This window comes from Eucyclogobius newberryi, unplaced genomic scaffold (genome assembly GCF_026437365.1).
Source record: "Eucyclogobius newberryi isolate DKJ021-1_F unplaced genomic scaffold, fEucNew1.0.hap1 SCAF_17, whole genome shotgun sequence".
In the NCBI taxonomy this organism is placed as follows: domain Eukaryota; kingdom Metazoa; phylum Chordata; class Actinopteri; order Gobiiformes; family Gobiidae; genus Eucyclogobius; species Eucyclogobius newberryi.
Window position 1 is genome coordinate 10,897,107 of NW_027315801.1, and position 19,745 is coordinate 10,916,851.

Sequence of the window (19,745 nt, forward strand, 5' to 3'; positions counted from 1 at the left end):
TAAATAAATAGTACTTTCTTATTTACCACTCTTCTTATACTCTTTGAATTTACTTTCTCTTATACTAGTTTTCATATAGCTAAAGATCAGTCTTAAACTGTTCAGGAAAGGTCAAATTTCAACCCATTTATGTGATTTTTTTGGTATCCACTTGATCTGGCATCTGATTTTTACAACCCAAATTCTTAGCCTGCAATGTTCCACAGTTACTATCACAGTAATTCCACTATTAGCTCTCTTACAGAACCTGTAAGAACCTGTATTTATCAAGGTGTCTTTAGCAATCACAAACCATAAAAGTGACATGGTGCACTTTTAACATAGTGCTGGACTAAGTTACATATACATATAGTATTCTTAATGGTCCACTTACTTTCATGTCACAGGCTAATTAGTACTGTGTGTTGTGTTTTTGCTAAAGGTTTTCAACAGCACAATGAGCTCACCTGTAGCTGCAGAAGAGGGGCCCCCCATCATGAGGCCACAACTCCAGGAGCAGAAGACTGTCAGCAAATGGAGAGGTAAGATCATCCTCAATCGTGCACAGTTCCGCAATAAAAACAGATGAAAGGCCAACTTCAAGCCTGGTGGTCGTTTTAAAAGCAATTTAATGTGATTATTAAAAACCGAGCATGCCACACAGCGGTGTCTCCGCCTCAGAGGAGAGGAAGTAAACACGCACACAGCCATCTGTCAATCACCTCGTCTGGCGCAGCTGTTCCCCGTCCTGCGCGTGTTTGTCCCGGTGTGTCCCTCTGCTCTGCGCGCGGACTCACGCTTCTCCTTCTCTCAAAGCTTTGCACAAACATCAGATCAGTTTTTACTTTTTTAATTTTCGCCTCTGATACTTGAAAGCATGCCGGTTTTTGTGGAGGAAACTGCCCAACTTTCGAAAGCGAGGCTAAAGTCGGATTTAATTGCGCACAATGTCGCGCTGCCACCTGCCAAGAGCAAAAAGGGAACGTACGTGGAGCTGCACAAGAGGCACGTTCAGCAGAAAACATGTGCGGATTTCTCTAGCGACGAGGAGCCAGAAGCAGACGTGAGTGTTTTAGGGTTTGGGAGGAAAAATGGAACGTTTTAATCAGTGCCCAGTTTAAATATATCCTGTCATCTTTTTCTAGTGTCGTTCCAAAACGCATAGTGGGCCAATTTATATTTGAAAAGTGATCTGATTGAAATATAGGCCCAGCTTTTGTTTATTATTATTTAGTTTTAAAAATATATATAACAATAAAAAACAAAACACAAGACCAGAGAGAACAGTTAGATCAAAATTAATTAACTAGAAAAGAAAGAAGGAGAAAGAAAGAAAGAAAGAGAGAAAGAAAGAGAAAAAGAGAGAGAAAGAAAGAAAGAAGCTAAGTCCAAAATAAAAGTCCCATTTAGTCCAGAGTCTCCCAAATTTCCAAATCAAGTCTGAATGTTTGTTTTTCCGTTTTTCTAATGTCTGTCACTTTGTCAGTCCAGGTGAGGTTTGTGTCCACTTTTTTTTTCTGATGGCGTTTTTCCTGCTGCCAATAGTACATTCCAAAGGTATCCATTCATTGTGTCCATGGCAGGAGTTTTGAGGCCCAAATACATAGTTCTAAAGTTCAGAGGGATGGCGATCCAATATTTTTGAGCCACAGGACAGTCCCAAAACACGACATAGTGGTTTGCCTCCTGGCTGCCACAGTTTCTCCAACAGTTGCATTTCCTCGTGAATAATGGAGACTTTGACGTGGTGATATAAAAAACATGACACATTTACACACATTAACATGCAACATTTCATTTTGTGTGTAGACGGGGTTAAAGTACATGTTTGAAAATTGATTTCATTAAGAATTATCCAGATTTGCTTACTCAATCAATTTCTCAATTTTTACTTTGTTGTTTGCTCAAACCCAAGACTTGAACTCTAAACCTTTGTCACCTTAAACATGCTAAAAATACCAATGGTTCTCTCGAATTTAACAAAGTAAAAAGTATCCACTATCAAATTTAACTAAAGTACAGATACCTAAACAGTACTTTTACTTTTGTGCTTTGTTACTTTCCACTTCTGGAGAAGGTTAATGCCATACAAAGCAATATTATCTCCATGTGGACAAATAAGTTCTGGGCAAAAGCATCGAGTAAAATGTATAATGAATGTTGGTGTGTTTGAAATGTGGGTCACTCGCTCCCAAAACGCGGCGCTCAGCTTTCTCTGGGCCAAGCGCTTGAGGTCACTCGGCTTCAGCAGCTGTATGTTGGTGTATATTTGCACTACGGTCACTTTCGGACACCTGTCGCATACATTTGAGCGAACCCACGTGGCCCCGTCAAAGAGCTTATTCATGCTCTTTAGAGAAATGTGAAGTGAAATGGTAATACGCCTTATATTTGGTTGAGAATTAAAGAGGAGGATTGGCTACATGTGTTGTTGTTGTTATTATGTATTATTCAGGACGCTGATTACAATTCTCATCTATTTGACTTGGAAGTGTAAGCTGGACCTTTTATACTGTAGACTCTTTTTTTGCATTGTAGTTTGTTTCTTCTTTTGCCACCAATGGTTCTTTAGGGATGGGCAATATATATTGATAATATCCAGGATGGGTTTGTATTGACTGAAAACTCCTGATAAGTCTAATGGAAATAAAAGAGCAATAAAGCTAATAATGATGCTGCTGTACGTTTACACAATCATCATAAAAAATACAACAAATTATATTATATCAGAGGAAAAAGTTGGTTTATGAACTTAGCTACAACTTTACTTCAATTCGTGGGGCTTTGCTATCAATTTCAAATCAATTATGTACATTTGTTATTTGTTTGTTTGTTATTTGTTAAATATTGGTTATTGAACACATCTATCTGTGGTGTTTTTAGGCGCCTTTTTGGACATTTTTCATTCTATTTTAGACCCTATTTTAGACATCATTTGCTTCTAAAGATCTGGTGTATCTGGAGATTCAATGTTTTGCAAGAATCGTCAAATATTGCTGTATGTTTATGTCATAGGATGAGGAGCCAAATGTTGCTAAAATACTGGACCCAAGGAGTTTGACGGATGATGACCTGAAAGCTGCTCTTCAACAACATGGGGTGAAAGCAGGACCTATAGTCGGTAAGGAATGTGAACATAGATCTCACGTGAATGAGAAATAACATGGGACTAAATTAACCGTTGTATTATAACAATTACGCTTTTAAGAGCAAAACCAAACTGTTAATGTTAAATGTGGTTCAGGTTGTGCACACAAAGTGAATGGACTGTAAAATAAACCACTAAAAAGCAGAAACATCACAGCATATCTCTAACAACTATGGCAATATTGTAATTTTTCTACTTCCCACGTCTTATTTATTATGATCAAATATTCCGAATCAGAAAAGTGTTACAGCACCCAATGCACAAACTGAACAGAAAGTCTGACTGAAGCTCTATTGCTGTATTTTATCTGTTAAACCTCTTTGTCAGCCTCCACAAGGGCTCTTTACGAACGGAAACTCAGAAACCTGCTTCTGTCCAACGGCCTTGACAAAGTGAATGACAAAGTGAATGGAGCAGGTGAAGCCGTGCTGTATTCTGACAGCGAGGAAGAGGAGGTCAGCGAGGAAGAGCAGGAACAACCAGGTAAGCTCTAAACGATCTTCTATTCTAAAGCAAGATCCTGCAGACGAAAAGAATGACTTACCTGTAGGTTACTGATTTAAACATAAGTAACAAGTATACATGCATTTTAAATGGGGCTACAACTAAATATGTTTTTGTTAACCGGTTACTCTAATTACCAGTAATAGTTGTTTTGATCGTGAAAGGCCGGAGAATGAGATTTGACTAAATCTGACCTAGATGAAGCTAAAGGGACGCTGCTTGAAGACGACCTCATGAAGAATATTTACAAGTTTTCATCAATAACACTAATTGTGAATGGGTCAACTTGATGTAATTACTACTCTGTCCGATCTACAATCTTCTCTCAACACATGTTTTGGTCTGTGTATTGTCCAGATAACAATGACCCAATTACTAATACAGGTGATGATTATCTCAATGATTGATTAGTTGCAATGAATGTATGTGTAAAAGGGCCTGAAATTGCACAAAATGTATTGAAAGGGTTAGTTTGTGATTGAATGATTTTTTTTCAAATTAAGAGTGTAAACTGACCCAAAACCTAGATATGGAGGCATATTTTTAAATTTTTTTCGCTGCATTGAATTTGTATTTCCCTTTCTCCATTTCAACTGGCAGTCACTGAGGAGGTCCAGACCCAGACAGAAGCGGCAGAACGGTCTCAGCAGGACCACAAACAGGTACGACTGACTCTGCTGCAGTGAACGCTCTACTGCAACTGACAAACCGACTCTACTGTAGCGCCTCTCAGTGGACACAATCTGTAAATAGCTGACATTCTTTTACAGGACTTGTCATCTCAAAGTGAAGATCATGTTTACCCGCAGTGCTTTTTAGTATCATCGAGGCTGGTAAATACAATCGCTTTCACCATTCAGTTCCTCTCGCATATTCTAATTCGTCTTTTGACACATTGGCTTGGTTTTTGCAGCGTTTCTGTGACTCTGAAAAACGGCAACTTATTCCCAAGCGGAATCCAAGGAATGTGTTAAAATCATCGCGGCTCAGTCGATCTTGCGGCTCTCAGGTTCCCACTGGCATTAGCAGGGCATCCTCCGTAGATCAGCCCTCCGGATTAGCACCAGCGGTAGGAGGCGCCATGTTGGATTTACATTTTCTACATTCCTTCCTTACTATACGCACAAACTAGAGGTTTAATTAAAGGTGCACGATGTTACAATGTTCTGCTCGCCTCCATGGAGATGTTAGGGCTTTACCTAGAATCTTCCACACTAAATGGCATTAAACGTATCTATGCAACCAAGCAGATCCTGAAACCAGAAAAGTGACATAGTGCACCTTTAACCACCTTTTAAATCGAAATGGTTGTTTTGAAGATATCCAAAAGTAGAAAATGTAGTATTTTGTCCATAATAAAGAGACAAAAAACAACAAAAAATGGCTGAATAATAATAACTAAATTGTAATATATAAAGTATAGAACATGATATTTTTTACATTTTGTGGTTAATTTGACAGTTAATTCACTTTTTTCACTCAGCCAAGATATTTAAGGCACATTTTAAGCACATTTCTGATGGATTGCAAGAATGTGATTAGAGTCCAAAAGTATACATACATTTTATATACTGGTATTCCAATTAAATACATTTTTGTCTATATTGTTCACCTCTATTGCTTAATATAAACAAAAACCGGTTGACGAGCCTGTATAGAGCTTGGAATTTAATGTAAAAAAAATAAAAATGTGTTGAATTCTGTCAACTGGACCAAGTTTTAATGTGCGCTTTTGTCCAGTTGACAGAATTCATCCCTGAACGATTGAGAGTTTACACAGATAATATCACAAACCAAAGTTTAAGCATTAAGCATCCTAAAATTCTATGAGGTGTGAGGACACAATCCCGATCTCTATTGTCAGGTTTTGTGCAATGATAAAAAAAAAAAAAAAAAAAAAAAAACAAGCGTTGGCCTTTTTTGTCTCTTATTACAGTTGTCGTCAGAACATCAATCCGTTCTATCTAATGGTTCTGTGATATCAGCTCAGAACTTCAGCATTACAGAGATGGTGGAAGAGGAAAGTCAAACATTATTCTTTAATTTCCATAATCATTTTTTCACTGATGTAATTTTTTATTTTTTTTTTTCATTTTTTACCTCATTGATTATTTCACTATTGTGCATCTTTACGTGGAACGACAGATGGAGGGTCGGACTCGGCGCTCGTCTCTTGCAGAGCTTCCTCCAGAGCTTAACCAGAGCGTCGTGCAAAGCCATTGGTCACGGTCCAGCGGGGTCAGTAGTGGCACTGTTCAGTCACTCTTTAAACTCACATTCGGTTAAAGTGTTCAAAAGATTTACTCGGATGGGTGGAGACAGGAAGTGTGTTGTACTCTTAACTAGCCGTGTCAAAAAGTCAACTGCAAGGGAAAAATAAACAAATCCACATCACTCGTCACACTCTGTATTAGATAGACCTATAATTAAAGATAGAGGATAGAGCTCGTGTTTAAATGACTTAGTTTTGTGGGATAGTCTCTTTGGTAAATATTTATCACAGTTTTACATCAGTTAAAATGACCGGATCCTTGTGTCTATTGCTGCGTTCATGTTCCCACTTGTTTGCCTTCACGTGCTTTCATCGTTGAAAGTCGGTATTTTGATGTGATCAGTATTAAAATCAGAGTCCACTCTTTATCAGACTTTAATAGACAATTTGGAGCTCTAACAAATAACTAGGTATAGCTAAACGTTAACTAGTTATTTGTTTTGGAAAACATACTACTATTTTTATTTTAGCTAGCGATCTTTACATCTTGAAGTAGTGTTGGGTCTGTTGTCTCTTATTTTGATTTGATTTTAATTTCATTTACACTCAATTTAAACTCCATTTACTCTCTATTTACTCTCAATTTAAACACAATTTGCAATTTTTTTTCAGCAATCGTTAATTCAACAACATGTGTTAGCCGGTATTATTGGTCAAATCATACCGTTTACATTATGATTGCTAGGCCTCGGTCACATCTGCTGTTCATGTCCAACCAGGAAGTAACATTATAAGCTTCTAAATGGGGGGAAATACGCTAAATTGTTTGTAAAACTTATTATTGATCAAGCGTGTTAGTGGAATGCGTAGTCCAACCTGTCGCATGAGCTTCAACTTTCTCAACTCAAACTTTTAGATTTAAAGTGTGTTTTTTAAATTTTCACATAGACATGATTTACATTTAAACCCGGTTATCGTTTCTTCAGTATGCCCCAATCATCAGACTGGGACAGCTGGTTAACTGCTAGTTGAGTTTACATTTCATTTGAAGGGATAATGTACAAAGATGGTGATGGCCCGAACCATCTGGAGTCTCCGATTGCAAAAGTAAATGAACCAGGAAAGTATGATGAATAAACACGCCCAATAACAGTAGGACATGTGTATTGCATTAAACTGACTGCTATTAATTCATATCCCCAAATATAACTCGTTTCCTTTCTCCTTTAGCCTGTGGTCGAGGTACCATTCGAAGACGAGTATAATCCACATGACGTACAGTTTTACACTCCGATGGCTGACGCTCATGACTGCAATAGAAAGGCACTAAACTGATGCTTCACCACGTTTCTTTGCATTTCATATCCAGTTTGGTGTTGGGTCATTTTCACGACTTGCATGCATTTTTAACACACGTCCTGTGCTTGTATTGGAGACTAAAGTTCACGTTTCTCTTCAGGAGTGGTCACAGGGGATTGGTCCACGATCACCGTTTAACCATGGGAACCTTTTTCTTGTGTTTGTCTGTTGTATTGATTCAGTTCTGCTGTGTTTCAGGAACCTGCACAGGAGCCGTCTCAGGACAGGTTTAAGGACTTGTTAGCGGACACACCTACAGGAATATAGTAAGTGCTGAATGACTGATGTTCGTCCACAACGTGTCGTGAAGGTGGAGCTTTTATTCACACAAAGCTGCTCTGTAGTTATCTGAAGAAAGAGACGGATGGTTATATAACAACATATGATCGATTGTGTTGTTGTCATTGTGGTTCAAGGAATTAAATGCACTTGAATTGGTTGGTGTCTGTTTTCGGTGTCATCCCTAGCTTAGTCCTAGTCCTAAAACTTGGTTCTTTTAGACAAGTTTACTCCTGATTTTAAATGGTTCTTTTTTTTTGGTCCTGATTTTTTTTGTTTCGTTTACCTGAAGATCGCGAGTGAGCAGTTGCAATTGTCTGAATAAAAGAACCTTGAAAATGAAATCATCCGAAGACCAAATTAATCTCATTGGATTACGTTTAGTCCTTTTTGTTGGACCTGGTTTAGTCCCGTTCAGACCATGTTTAGTCCTTTTAGACCTGGTTTAGCCCCTTTCAGACCATGTTTAGTCCTTTTGTTGGACCTGGTTTTGTCCCGTTTAGACCATGTTTAGTCCTTTTGTTGGACCTGGTTTTGTCCCGTTCAGACCATGTTTAGTCCTTTTGTTGGACCTGGTTTTGTCCCGTTCAGACCATGTTTAGTCCTTTTGTTGGACCTGGTTTAGTCCCGTTTAGACCATGTTTAGTCCCGTTCAGACCATATTTAGTCCCATGCAGACCATGTTTAGTCCTTTTTAGACCTGGTTTAGTCCCGTTCAGACCATGTTTAGTCCTTTTGTTAGACCTGGTTTAGTTCAGTTGGTACTTAAACTGAGCTTGCACATTCACCACATAAAAATTGGGACTAAACCTGAAACTAAACCTGGACTAGATCAGGACTAAACCAAGACTAGAACAGGTAGAACGAGTCAAGTCCGGACTAAAATGGGCTCAACTTAGAACCAAATGAGGACGAGCGTGGACGCACCCTGAAAGGTTCTCTGAGGGGATACTTGGTGCGAAAACGATGGTCAGCTCTTGTCATCATTCCTAAAGCTGTGTTCCAAACTAATGAATTTCCTTTTGAATATCTCCCAGTGCCACTCGACGCAGACCCATCAAAGGTGCAGCGGGTCGACCCGTTCAGTATGCGCTCCCCGACACTCTGCTCAGCCCCAACACTCTGCAGAGACAAGAGGTCGAGAGGCGTCTGGTTCCCCTCAAAATACAGATACTGGTGTTTTTCATTGTGGCCATAATCCTTTATGTCATTTTGGTTTTGTTTGAGGACTATACTTTTAATCCACTGTTGGCCTTAATAGATATCTTTAACCAGGGATTGAACTCGGATGAGGCACAAGAACTGGAAGGGCTTTTAGAAGTGGAGTAAGCTATTTGTTGTCATAATTTAACTTATCCACACAGTGCAAAGGTTTATAAATGTCAAAGTTAACAATTTGTATTTCAGACTGTTATCATGTTATTTTATTTAAATGTTACTTTGTTTTTTGTTAATAAAATGATGGCAGTATTTTATTTGACACTTATTCGCACATCCTGCTGTTGCAAGCTATTGTTTACTTCAAATTGCGAAATGGGCAATTTATAAAATGTTGTGTTATTTGTGCTTTTAAAATCAATAACTTTTATGTGTAAAAATATTCAATAAAGGACATTATTCAAATGTTGCCTTTTCTTTAGCTAATCAATTCTCACTATTTATGATGTCTTGTATCATCAAAAATATAAAATGGCCTTCTAATAAACATTATGATGGACTTGAATGAGAGCTTTGACGTGAATTGTATTTCACCCTGGAGAGACAAAGAGACCACAAGAATGGACTGTTGAGCAAGCTTTATTCGCAAGTTATTTGGTGCTCAGACCCCGGCGGAAGACGTTGCAATCATGGGCACTCCATGATCTATTTGTATTAGATGTCTCCCCCCGGAGCCTGGAGAATGGTGGTGGTAGATGTGGAGAGACGGTAGAGGATGAGGGGAATGTAGAGGAGGAGCTGGGGAGGTGGTGAGTCGCAGTACGGTTTGAGCGGCCGAGCCATCTGCCTGAGGACTTTAATGCGACCGCCTGGTGCTGATTGGAGCAGGGAGGAGTCACTGGGAGCGTTGATTGGGGATGAGGAGCAGGTGCGAGGGCCATGGTACAGACGCCCCCTGATCTTTCACCCTCCTTCTTGGCCGGGAAAAACTGCATAACCTCTTTGGGATAAGCGCAGAAACCTGGGAGAGTCCATGGTGAAGTGAGGGATCTGACTCTCACAGACGGACAGGCGGCAGGCGGGCGCCCGCTTGAGTGCGATGATGGCGCTGGGGAGAGGGGTCCTTCCATGGAGGCCTTGATGTAGGATGGAGTTAGGTCTTCCAGGCTGAATTTACGCAGGCTTCATTTGACATGGGGTGAATTATTTATGGTTGGACAAAGAAAACCTTAAAGAATACACAGATTATGGCATTTCCAAAAAAAAGACACAAACATCCCAATTACAAATGTATGGATCCTTTAATGCAGTTCACATAAAGCATTTGTCCCAAGAGAATTGAGTGGGGGGGAAATACTTTTCAAACTAAATATTACTTGAATAAAAACTGTCAGAAAACAACTCTGAAAAGTACAATTTCTATCAATAAAAACATATTCATAAGTATAGATCAAGTCTGTAAAAAATGCAATTGAAAGTGCTTTACAGACATAACAAAATAAAATAAAATCACAACACAAACGCATAAAAACGTAAATTATCATTCTAAAACTAATCTAAAATAAGTAGACTGAATGTAAAGCAAATGTAATACTGTTCAAAAGTAAATAAAACTTATCTTATAGCAAAAATAAATAAATATTGAGAACCTAGTCAGTGCTTTACCCCAACCCCTCCACTAGAGGACGCTGTTCAGATCCTGTCACAGCCGCAGCTCGAGCTCCGCACGTCGCCGCCACAACAACTCGCCGCCGCCACAATGACGGACGCGGGGAAAAAGTTGAGGCTCACAAAGTTTCTAAAGCTCACCATCAGCTGCGGCGTGTTGACAACAGTCGCGTTACTCACGGTGGCGACGTTAAGGACTCTGTCGATGGACGTCAACGCCGGACTTCAACTCGCGACTTGGGAAAGGACCGATAACATTTCACTTGCCATAGACGCAGGTCAGAGAGAGCAGATCCTGGCTAATCTCAAAGGTTAGTATTGATTTGCAAAAGGCCCCTGGAGTAGTGCACATAATGGGCCCCCGGGTTGCAGGGTTTGACCGGGTGTGCGCGGTGTTCTTCCCCCCGCAGATGCGATCCGGATCCGCACCGTGTCCAGCTCCCGGGCGGACATCAACACCTCTGCCCTGCTGCACTTCCACACGTTCATGCGGAAAGGTCAGTGACGGTCGTGGTCCGTGTGTTTTAGCCTCTGTAAATGGTGAAAGCTAACACTAAAGTAGCTGCACGCACTAGCTACACCCGCTCACATGACCTGTTGTTGTGTCAATGAGCATCACACCCGCAGTGAGCTACTGTAAAGCTAGAGGGACATTGAGTCTATTGCATGGATCCATTACATTATTGCGGCCACCATCTTGTCAATGTAAGAGAAGCAGCATTCTAACAGAAAATAAATAAATAATAATAAAGATAATAATAATAACAAATATAAACGGGGACAGTTTGAATTAAAGTTTGAATTTACATCTAATGACTTGTGGTCCTAATAAACTTTTCCTCTATTTGTTTATGCACAATTATTACTATACTACTATGCTATAAAAGAAGAATTTATTACCTACAATATGTTTTACTAAGTTGAAGTTTTAATTAAAGGCCGTGGCTGCAGAGCCGCGGTGCAGTCAAATAGCCCAGCTGTTCCAGGAGCCGCGGCACGGCTCATAACCTCATGGCTATCCCTAACCCTAACCCTGACCCTGACCCTAACCCTGATCCTAACCCTAACCCTAACCCTGACCCTGACCCTGATCCTAACCCTAACCCTGACCCTGACCCTAACCCTGATCCTAACCCTAACCCTGACCCTGACCCTGACCCTAACCCTGATCCTAACCCTAACCCTGACCCTGACCCTGACCCTAACCCTGATCCTAACCCTAACCCTGACCCTAACCCTGATCCTAACCCTAACCCTAACCCTGACCCTGACCCTAACCCTAACCCTAACCCTGACCCTGACCCTAACCCTGATCCTAACCCTAACCCTGACCCTGACCCTAACCCTGATCCTAACCCTAACCCTAACCCTAACCCTGATCCTAACCCTAACCCTAACCCTGACCCTGACCCTGACCCTAACCCTAACCCTAACCCTAACCCTGACCCTAACCCTGATCCTAACCCTAACCCTGACCCTGACCCTAACCCTAACCCTGACCCTAACCCTGACCCTGACCCTGACCCTGACCCTAACCCTAACCCTAACCCTAACCCTAACCCTAACCCTGATCCTAACCCTAACCCTAACCCTGACCCTAACCCTAACCCTGACCCGGCGCGGTCAAATAGCCCAGCAGTTTCAGGAGCCGCGGCACAAAATAGCCTAGCAGTTTCGGCCGTGCGCCGCGGCTCTGTAGACACTCCCTTAATTAAAAAATGAATTAATGATTAACAAAAATTTAAATGATCAAAGTCAAAAAGTCCATCTCCCTGCAATGTTGACATAAACAACAGAAACAGGGATTTTGTGTGAGCTTCCTGATCAACTAAAGACATAATATTTAACTGTTTGTCAGTGGGTGTAACTGTTTTTAGCATTTGTTTTATTTTTAGCTCCAATTCTAATGGGTTATACATGTCTCGCGGAAATCAAACTTTACAGATTATTTTTGTGCCATTTCAAATTTAAAACGGCTTTGTTCAAAACCCAAACCAAACCAAACCAAACCAAACCAAACCAAACTAAACCACCATTATGAAAACAAGTGCAGGGATGGCCTAGATCTTTTTAGTACACTAGGACCAAAAGCTTCAAGATGAAAACATTACACAATTACACTTGATTATGAATGTTTTTATGTATTAATACACGTTGCTTCTCTCTTAAATACCAAATTAAAACGCCACAGTCTTTTTCATTGTCCGTCTTTGCAGTCAAGCTACTCTATCCACAGTTAAATCTCATTTCCTCATAGTCCTGGTATAATTCTGGACCATGTTTCATCATTACCCATGTATAATCATTGACCTCCTTGTATTTTCTAACAGCTTTCCCGACAGTCTTCTCCTCGCGCCTGGTCAAACATGATCTGGTGGCAGACTACAGTCACCTGTTCTGGGTCCAGGGGTCACGTCCTGAGCTGGAGCCCTACATGCTGCTGGCTCATATTGATGTTGTCCCCGCCTCAGAGTCAGATGCCTGGGACCTCCCACCATTTTCTGCAGAGGAAAGGGATGGCTTCATATACGGCAGAGGGACTATGGACGACAAGAGCCAAGTGATGGTGAGACATGATTAGAGGACAAACAATAATAATAATGTGCTTTACAGGTTTGTGATATGGTGATGGTGTTTGAACCAATGACTGAGAAGTGTGGCATTCAAAAGCACCTCCTGTGGGAGATGTTCCCAGACGGTCCCTGTCTGTGTGCTATTTAAGGAACATGGACTGTATTCCTGATTCTATAATTTATCATTTGAGTTATTTATGCCCATGAGGTTGTTTGATTATGATTATCGTGTCCTTTGAGATGGCAATATTAAAGGAAATGTCTTGGGCATGTTACCCATGTTATGTTTTTCAGTGCATTGGTTTCTTGTTCAGAGTTCCACACCCTCTCAGCAGTTGTGCTGACGGGTGATGTCAGCAAATTAACTCCTGAACGCCACCGCTGCACTAAGTATCAGACATTTAGAAACTGTGAAATTAAAACATTAGATTGTAGTATTTCTGTAGCTGCCCTTGGGTAGACTGATAGAAGTAATCACATTACTTTGCGCTGGTCCAAGTAACTGGTCCACTAACCACACTTCATTTGTTGAATGAATTTCTGAAACAAAATTCTCTGTTAATTTCCTTTCAGGGAATTCTGCAAGCGATGGAGTATTTACTGATGAAAGGCTACGCTCCACAGAGAGGATTTTACATCGGCCTCGGACATGATGAAGAGGTAGTGAAAGTGTTATAAAGTAATACAATGGATTTAGAGTTCTTGAATTTATTGAGGTTTTAACCTCAATGGCACTCTCCTGGTTAAATAAAGGTTTTTGTTATTTAAAAAAATAAATAATAATATGTATATGTATCTATGTATATAAGTATATTTATCTACATACATACATACATACATATACATATTTATTTATATATAATATATACATACATACACACATGATTCATAGATTAACCGAACAATCTTGACATCCCTATTAATTTGACCTGCCCCATCTATATTCAACAAGCCTATATGTTATAAAACATATATGTTCTCTTTAATGGAGTAGTTTAATCCTTTATAGATCGGTGGTGAGAATGGGGCAGTGAACATGGTCCGAGTGTTGAAAGAGCGCAGCGTGAAGCTTGTGTTTGTCCTGGACGAGGGCTCTGCTATACTTGATGGGATTCTCCCGGGTCTTGACGGAGCTGCTGCCGTGTAAATCTTACATTCAATCATTTTACTAATACTAATAATAACATTACGGGGCATCTACGCATGAATAATAATATTGTTTATATTGCCAGAATTGCAACAAGTGAAAAAGGGGCTTCCCTGTTAAAGCTGAGTGTCTCGATGCCTCCAAGTCATGCATCTATGCCTCCTCGTGAAACTACCATTGGTATTTTGGCAGCAGCGGTAAAAAGGTAAACCAAATTCACTTCTTTTTATATCGAAATTGCTTTACTTTTGTAGGAGGGATTTATTTGCACTTTGACAAGGCTCGATCATCGTTATGAACTCTAAACTTCCATGTGACCACCTAATGATTGCTCTTACTATTTACTCTACTTACAATTGTATTGTTTGATATTCAGTAGCCAAGTCATTTTTCTAGTTTGTCTAAGTCTAAGAATTAATAAAAAAATATTGTGTGTTGTAAATGTATAGTATTTGTGTCCCCAAAAGGTTCTTGGTCTGACTAGAAAGTACCTACCCCTGAGCAGGAACTAAAAAAGTCCATGGTCCCAGTCCCTAGTTCCTACTCTGTGCAACATGCTTCAAATTAGAACAAAAAAAAGTACCAGGAATTTTTTTTTCTAGAGTGGGTCTAGATCGATGCTTATCGAACGTGTATCACTGATGGGACTCAAACTGCCCCTGGTGGTACACGGCGTCCTCTGCAGGTTGAGTAATTGTTTAATTTATAGACACATCTATTAATGATTTGGTCCTCTTGGTCCTTTGGTTTATGAAATATTTAGAACAATTGTAAATTATCCATCCTTCTCTTGTGATACTCAGAAAGCCAAATATGAGCTTAGGTGGGACTCGGTGTGAAAAGTTTAAGAACCACAGCACTAAACTCTTTATTCTATACCTGTAATAAAAAACAACATTTATTACAAAACTGGTTACGTCCCCTCAAATGCATTTCTCTCTGCTCAGATTAGAGGACAACCCAATGAAGCGACTGTTTGGTCAGGGGCCTGAACGTGGCATGTTGGAACATCTCGCTCATAAGGTAAAGACCGATGATCAGTTGTGTTTGAATGACTTCCCTCACGTCTGCTTTTCACCACCAATGTTGTACCATTTAGTTCAGGTTTCCTCTGAATTTTATCATGTCAAATCTGTGGCTGTTTTCACCATTGATTGCCAGGTAAATACGTTCTATCAAATAAATAAATAAAACTGTGCAAATTTTGTCAATAAAGCGATTCGTTTTCCTTTTCAGAGTCATGGAAAAGAGCGCAACGACCAACGCATTTGTGAGAACGACTACAGCCGTCACGATGTTTAATGCAGGAGTGAAGGTACAAAAAAGCACGATGCAGACGAGGGCGCAACAAGCAACATCTGAGCTAATTAAGTCTTGATTTTGTTTTGGTGCAGGATAATGTGATCGCATCATACGCAGAAGCCTTTGTCAATTTACGAATCCACTCGGCACATTCGCTGAAAGAGGTGCAACATTAAGTAAAAACAGAAAACTGCATGAGACGAGCTGGCAATCTTTCAAAATGGTCTTAGTCTGTGCCTTTATATTTCAAGCTTTATATTTTAAAGCTGAAGTATATGGAGAAAGTGTGTATTTATATTAATCTCACTCATTCCTAGCTCTCACAAACCCTTTGACACTTTGGTATGCGCCATTGCCCCCTCTCAAAACACATTTTAGTAACGTATAATCTCGACAAAATGTTTGAATAATTAGATGCAGAGAGTCCACAGAGGTAACACTAGGTAACCTGCACTAGGTAACCTCTGGGGGCATGGAGGGTATGGAGGGTCATGGAGCTGTTATTGCTATATTCCACAGTATGGCATTAAACGTATCTTATCTCCATGGAGAAAGGCAGGTCAGATCTGTGGACAGGCAACCACATTCATAGTAATAATGCATGTTTTTAATGTGTTTCTGAGCAATAAAAACATCCGTAATTAAAGAAATGCTAAATGAATAAGTTTAATGTCATGCTGTGGAACATTCTAGGCAAAGCAGTAGCATCACCATGGAGACAAGCGGATGGCAGATCCCCCAGCAGTTACATTGTGCACCTTTAAGATATTTATTGTCATTTTCACCAACTCCTATTGACAATAATATATAAAAAAGTATGATATTAATAATAATAATAAAAATGATAATAAATGATGATGATAATAATGATAATGATGATGACAATAATATTTTCAAATGTTTTAATGGCAATATACAAAATCATCCAGGTTTTGGAGTCTGTCGAGTCCACCATTGGAGACCCCCGTGTGAAAATAGATGTAATTAATGGATTTGATCCATTACCCATCAGCCCCTATGATGAAACGTCTTTCGGATATCAACTCATCAAGAAAACCGTTCTGGATATGTTTTCATCGGTGACCGTTGTCCCAGGTAACAAAAACTAAAATAATTGGGATTGTATATATTGTATTTGGGTTTAAGATGTCACAATATTTAATTTAAACATATTGCGGTACACTATTTGAGAGGGGAAGTATCAATCATATATATAACATTTTTTACTAGTATTGAACCCAACAATGAAATTAAATCTAGATTAGGTTTTGTTGCACTATATTTTATATTAATCTGATGTTAAATCTGATGTCGTATCCCTATTTTGGTTTGACCATCTTTGTAATTTTGCATTCTTCAGGGCTGTGTGTGGGAAATACGGACAGTCGACACTTTAAAGACCTGAGCAGCGGCATATATCGCTTTTACCCCGTCTGGTATAAACCTGGGGATGCTCAAAGGTAAGGCAGCATCTTTAACATCAAACTTACTTTAGCTGGGCTGAAAACTTTGGGGAATCTGATTGCAAACGTAAGATTCAGTCCCAGTGATTTGAAATAGCATTTATTGCTAAACTAATACAAGAATAATTTCAGAATATGTTTGTAGTGCTCTAAACTACATGGTTAGCAGGTTTTATCCTTAGACTCTTATTGAAACATGATACTTCCAAGTAGGACATTTCTTATCGATTATATATATATATATATATATATATATATATATATATATATATATATATATATATATATATATATATATATATATATATATATATATATAAATGACTATATATATATATATATATATAAATGACTATATATATATGACTATATATATATATATATAAATGACTATATATATATATATATATATATATATATATATATATATATATATATATATAAATGACTATATATATATATATAAATGACTATATATATATGACTATATATATATATATAAATGACTATGTATATATATATATATATATATATATATAAATGACTATATATATATATATATATATATATATATAAATGACTATATATATATATATATATATATATATATATATATATATATATATATATATATATATATAAATGACTATATATATATATATGACTATATATATATAACTATATACATATAATATATATATATATATATATATATATATATATATATATTGGTCCTGTTTTTCCCATCCAAATTTTTTTACCACTGACACTATTACGTATTTAGCTAGATTTATACATAGCTACTTTACAAATAACACTCACTATTCTTTGTCTTTAGATTCCATGGCATCAATGAAAGGATATCCAAAGAAAATTATGAGACCCTTGTACAATTTTACTTCAGATTTATCCAAAACTGTGACATTAAGAAGCTTCCAGACCCTCACAGCTCTGTTCATGAACTGTAGTTTTTTGTTTTGTTTTAGCTGGAAATAAAAAATATTTAAAATGTCATTCTGTTGCGTCATTACATTCAACAACTCAATTCACCATAGAAAGAAAGAAAATTAAATTTAAATTAAACACACATATGAGGATTTCTGTATGTTTTAAGTTGTACTCTTAATGAATTAACAATTATTATCGGAACATAATTCAATATATAGCAAATGTAAATAGAATCAAAATATTAAAAACAAATCTGTTATTGAGGCGCATTCAAACATTTAAAATAACTAATTAATAATCATCATAAATAAGACATTTGAAATCAACATTAAAATGTTTCCAACCAACACATTTGACAGCAATTACATGTTTCTGTTGTATCGTGAAAGATTTATAAAGTCCATCGCACTGTGAAAGGGTTGAGGCTTTTACAGTAATAATTTTCTGACTACTTAATAATTTTTAGTAAGGAATAGATTTAAGTCTCACGGGGCAATCAATGTGACCTCATTACTATCATGGATAATAGTCTTCACCCCGGACACACTAGCAGTGACGAGCAGTGACTGGCTGCGGAAAGATGCTCTGAGTTCCTGTGTGGAAACCAGGCAAATGTGCGTTGAAAATGTTACACAAAGTGAGACTGAACTATGTATTAGTTATGTATTAGTTTAATTCTTAAAGGTACACTATGTAACGTCTCTGGTAGAGGATCCATTACCTGACGGTCTTCATATCATTGCTTTGCCTGGAATGTTCTACAATATGGCATTAAACTTGGAATTAGGTAACCTCTAGGGATCTAGGTTAGGCTTTTTCAAAAGTGGTTTAATGACTGCATGTTTGAAGGACAGTGGAACATAGCCACTTTCTAGTGAAGTATTTATTATTTTTAGAATAGAGTCTATAATTAGGGGGAGAGTATCTTTAGGGGGAGAGTATCTGCTTGGAATCGGGTGAAGGATACAAGTTGAGGTTTCAGAGGACATAATAGCTTAAGTTATCTCTCCTTGATCAACAGCTGTGAACCTTTCTAAATTTATTATTTATTTAATTTGATGGATTTATATGGGACAGTAGTTTTACAGCTTGGGCTTGTTCAGGGCGAATAGTGGGAGTAATTTCATCTAATTTATCTCTGATTGTTTTTATCCATCCATCCATTTTCTTCCGCTTTATCCGGGGCCGGGGTCGCAGGGGCAGCAGTCTAAGCAGGGAGTCCCAGATTTCCTCCTCCCCAGACACTTCCTCCAACTCCTCCGGGGGGATCCCGAGGCGTTCCCAGGCCAGCCGAGAGACATAGTCCCTCCAGCGTGTCCTGGGTCTTCCACGTGGCCTCTTCACGGTGGGACATGCCCGAAACACCTCCCCAGGGAGACGCCCAGGAGGCATCCGGAACAGACGCCCGAGCCACCTGGCTCCTCTCGACGTGGAGGAGCAGCAGCGGCTCTACTCCGAGCTCCCCCCGTGTGACTGAGTTCCTCACCCTATCACTAAGGGAGTGCCCAGCCACCCGGCGGAGGAAACTCATTTCGACCGCTTGTATCCGCGATCTTGTTCTTTCGGTCACCACCCAAAGCTCTTGACCATAGGTGAGGTCAGAACGTAGACCGACCGGTAAATAGAGAGCTTTGCCTTTCGGCTCAGCTCCTTCTTCACCACAACAGTCCGATGCAGCGACTGCATCACTGCAGCCGCTGCACCGATCCGCCTGTCAATCTCACGCTCCATCCTTCCCTCACTCGTGAACAAGACCCCGAGATACTTGAACTCCTCCACTTGGGGCAAGGACTCCCCACCCACCTGAAGAGGGCAAGCCACCTTTTCCCGGTTGAGCATCATGGCCTCGGATTTGGAGGTGCTGATTCTCATCCCAGCCGCTGCAAACCGTCCCAGTGCATGTTGCAGGTCCGGGTTTGATGGAGCCATCAGGACAACATCGTCTGCAAACAGCAGAGATGAGATCCTGTGGTCCCCAAACCGGACACCCTCCGACCCCTGACTG

The 19,745-nt window shown here is 39.2% G+C and overlaps 2 protein-coding genes across 5 annotated transcripts; both read left to right on the forward strand.

Annotated features, from left to right (window-relative positions):
- Positions 1-623: 623 nt before the first annotated feature.
- On the forward strand, positions 624-9,048 carry lemd1 (LEM domain containing 1). 4 transcript variants are annotated; one of them, XM_072449094.1, is made up of 10 exons: positions 630-1,042; positions 2,995-3,100; positions 3,455-3,610; positions 4,232-4,293; positions 4,402-4,464; positions 4,545-4,700; positions 5,568-5,649; positions 5,775-5,869; positions 7,401-7,468; positions 8,519-9,048. In XM_072449094.1, exons 1-10 carry the CDS (start codon positions 857-859, stop codon positions 8,808-8,810), a joined length of 1,266 nt encoding a protein of 421 aa, XP_072305195.1. In that variant the 5' UTR covers positions 630-856; the 3' UTR covers positions 8,811-9,048. The 4 variants fall into 4 exon arrangements, with proteins under 4 accessions (XP_072305196.1, XP_072305195.1, XP_072305197.1 ...); XM_072449095.1 differs by lacking the exon at positions 8,519-9,048 and having other exon boundaries at positions 624-1,042; positions 5,568-5,869; positions 7,074-7,426; XM_072449096.1 differs by lacking the exons at positions 5,568-5,649; positions 5,775-5,869 and having other exon boundaries at positions 634-1,042; positions 8,519-9,045.
- Positions 9,049-10,363: 1,315 nt separating this feature from the next.
- pm20d1.2 (peptidase M20 domain containing 1, tandem duplicate 2) lies at positions 10,364-17,776 on the forward strand. Its single transcript, XM_072449130.1, has 13 exons — positions 10,364-10,618; positions 10,718-10,804; positions 12,638-12,873; positions 13,454-13,540; positions 13,890-14,023; positions 14,113-14,232; positions 14,975-15,050; positions 15,127-15,188; positions 15,264-15,342; positions 15,422-15,493; positions 16,259-16,424; positions 16,690-16,789; positions 17,631-17,776. The coding sequence occupies exons 1-13, from the start codon at positions 10,399-10,401 to the stop codon at positions 17,758-17,760; spliced, it is 1,569 nt and encodes a 522-aa protein (XP_072305231.1). The 5' UTR covers positions 10,364-10,398; the 3' UTR covers positions 17,761-17,776.
- The last annotated feature ends 1,969 nt before the right edge of the window (positions 17,777-19,745 follow it).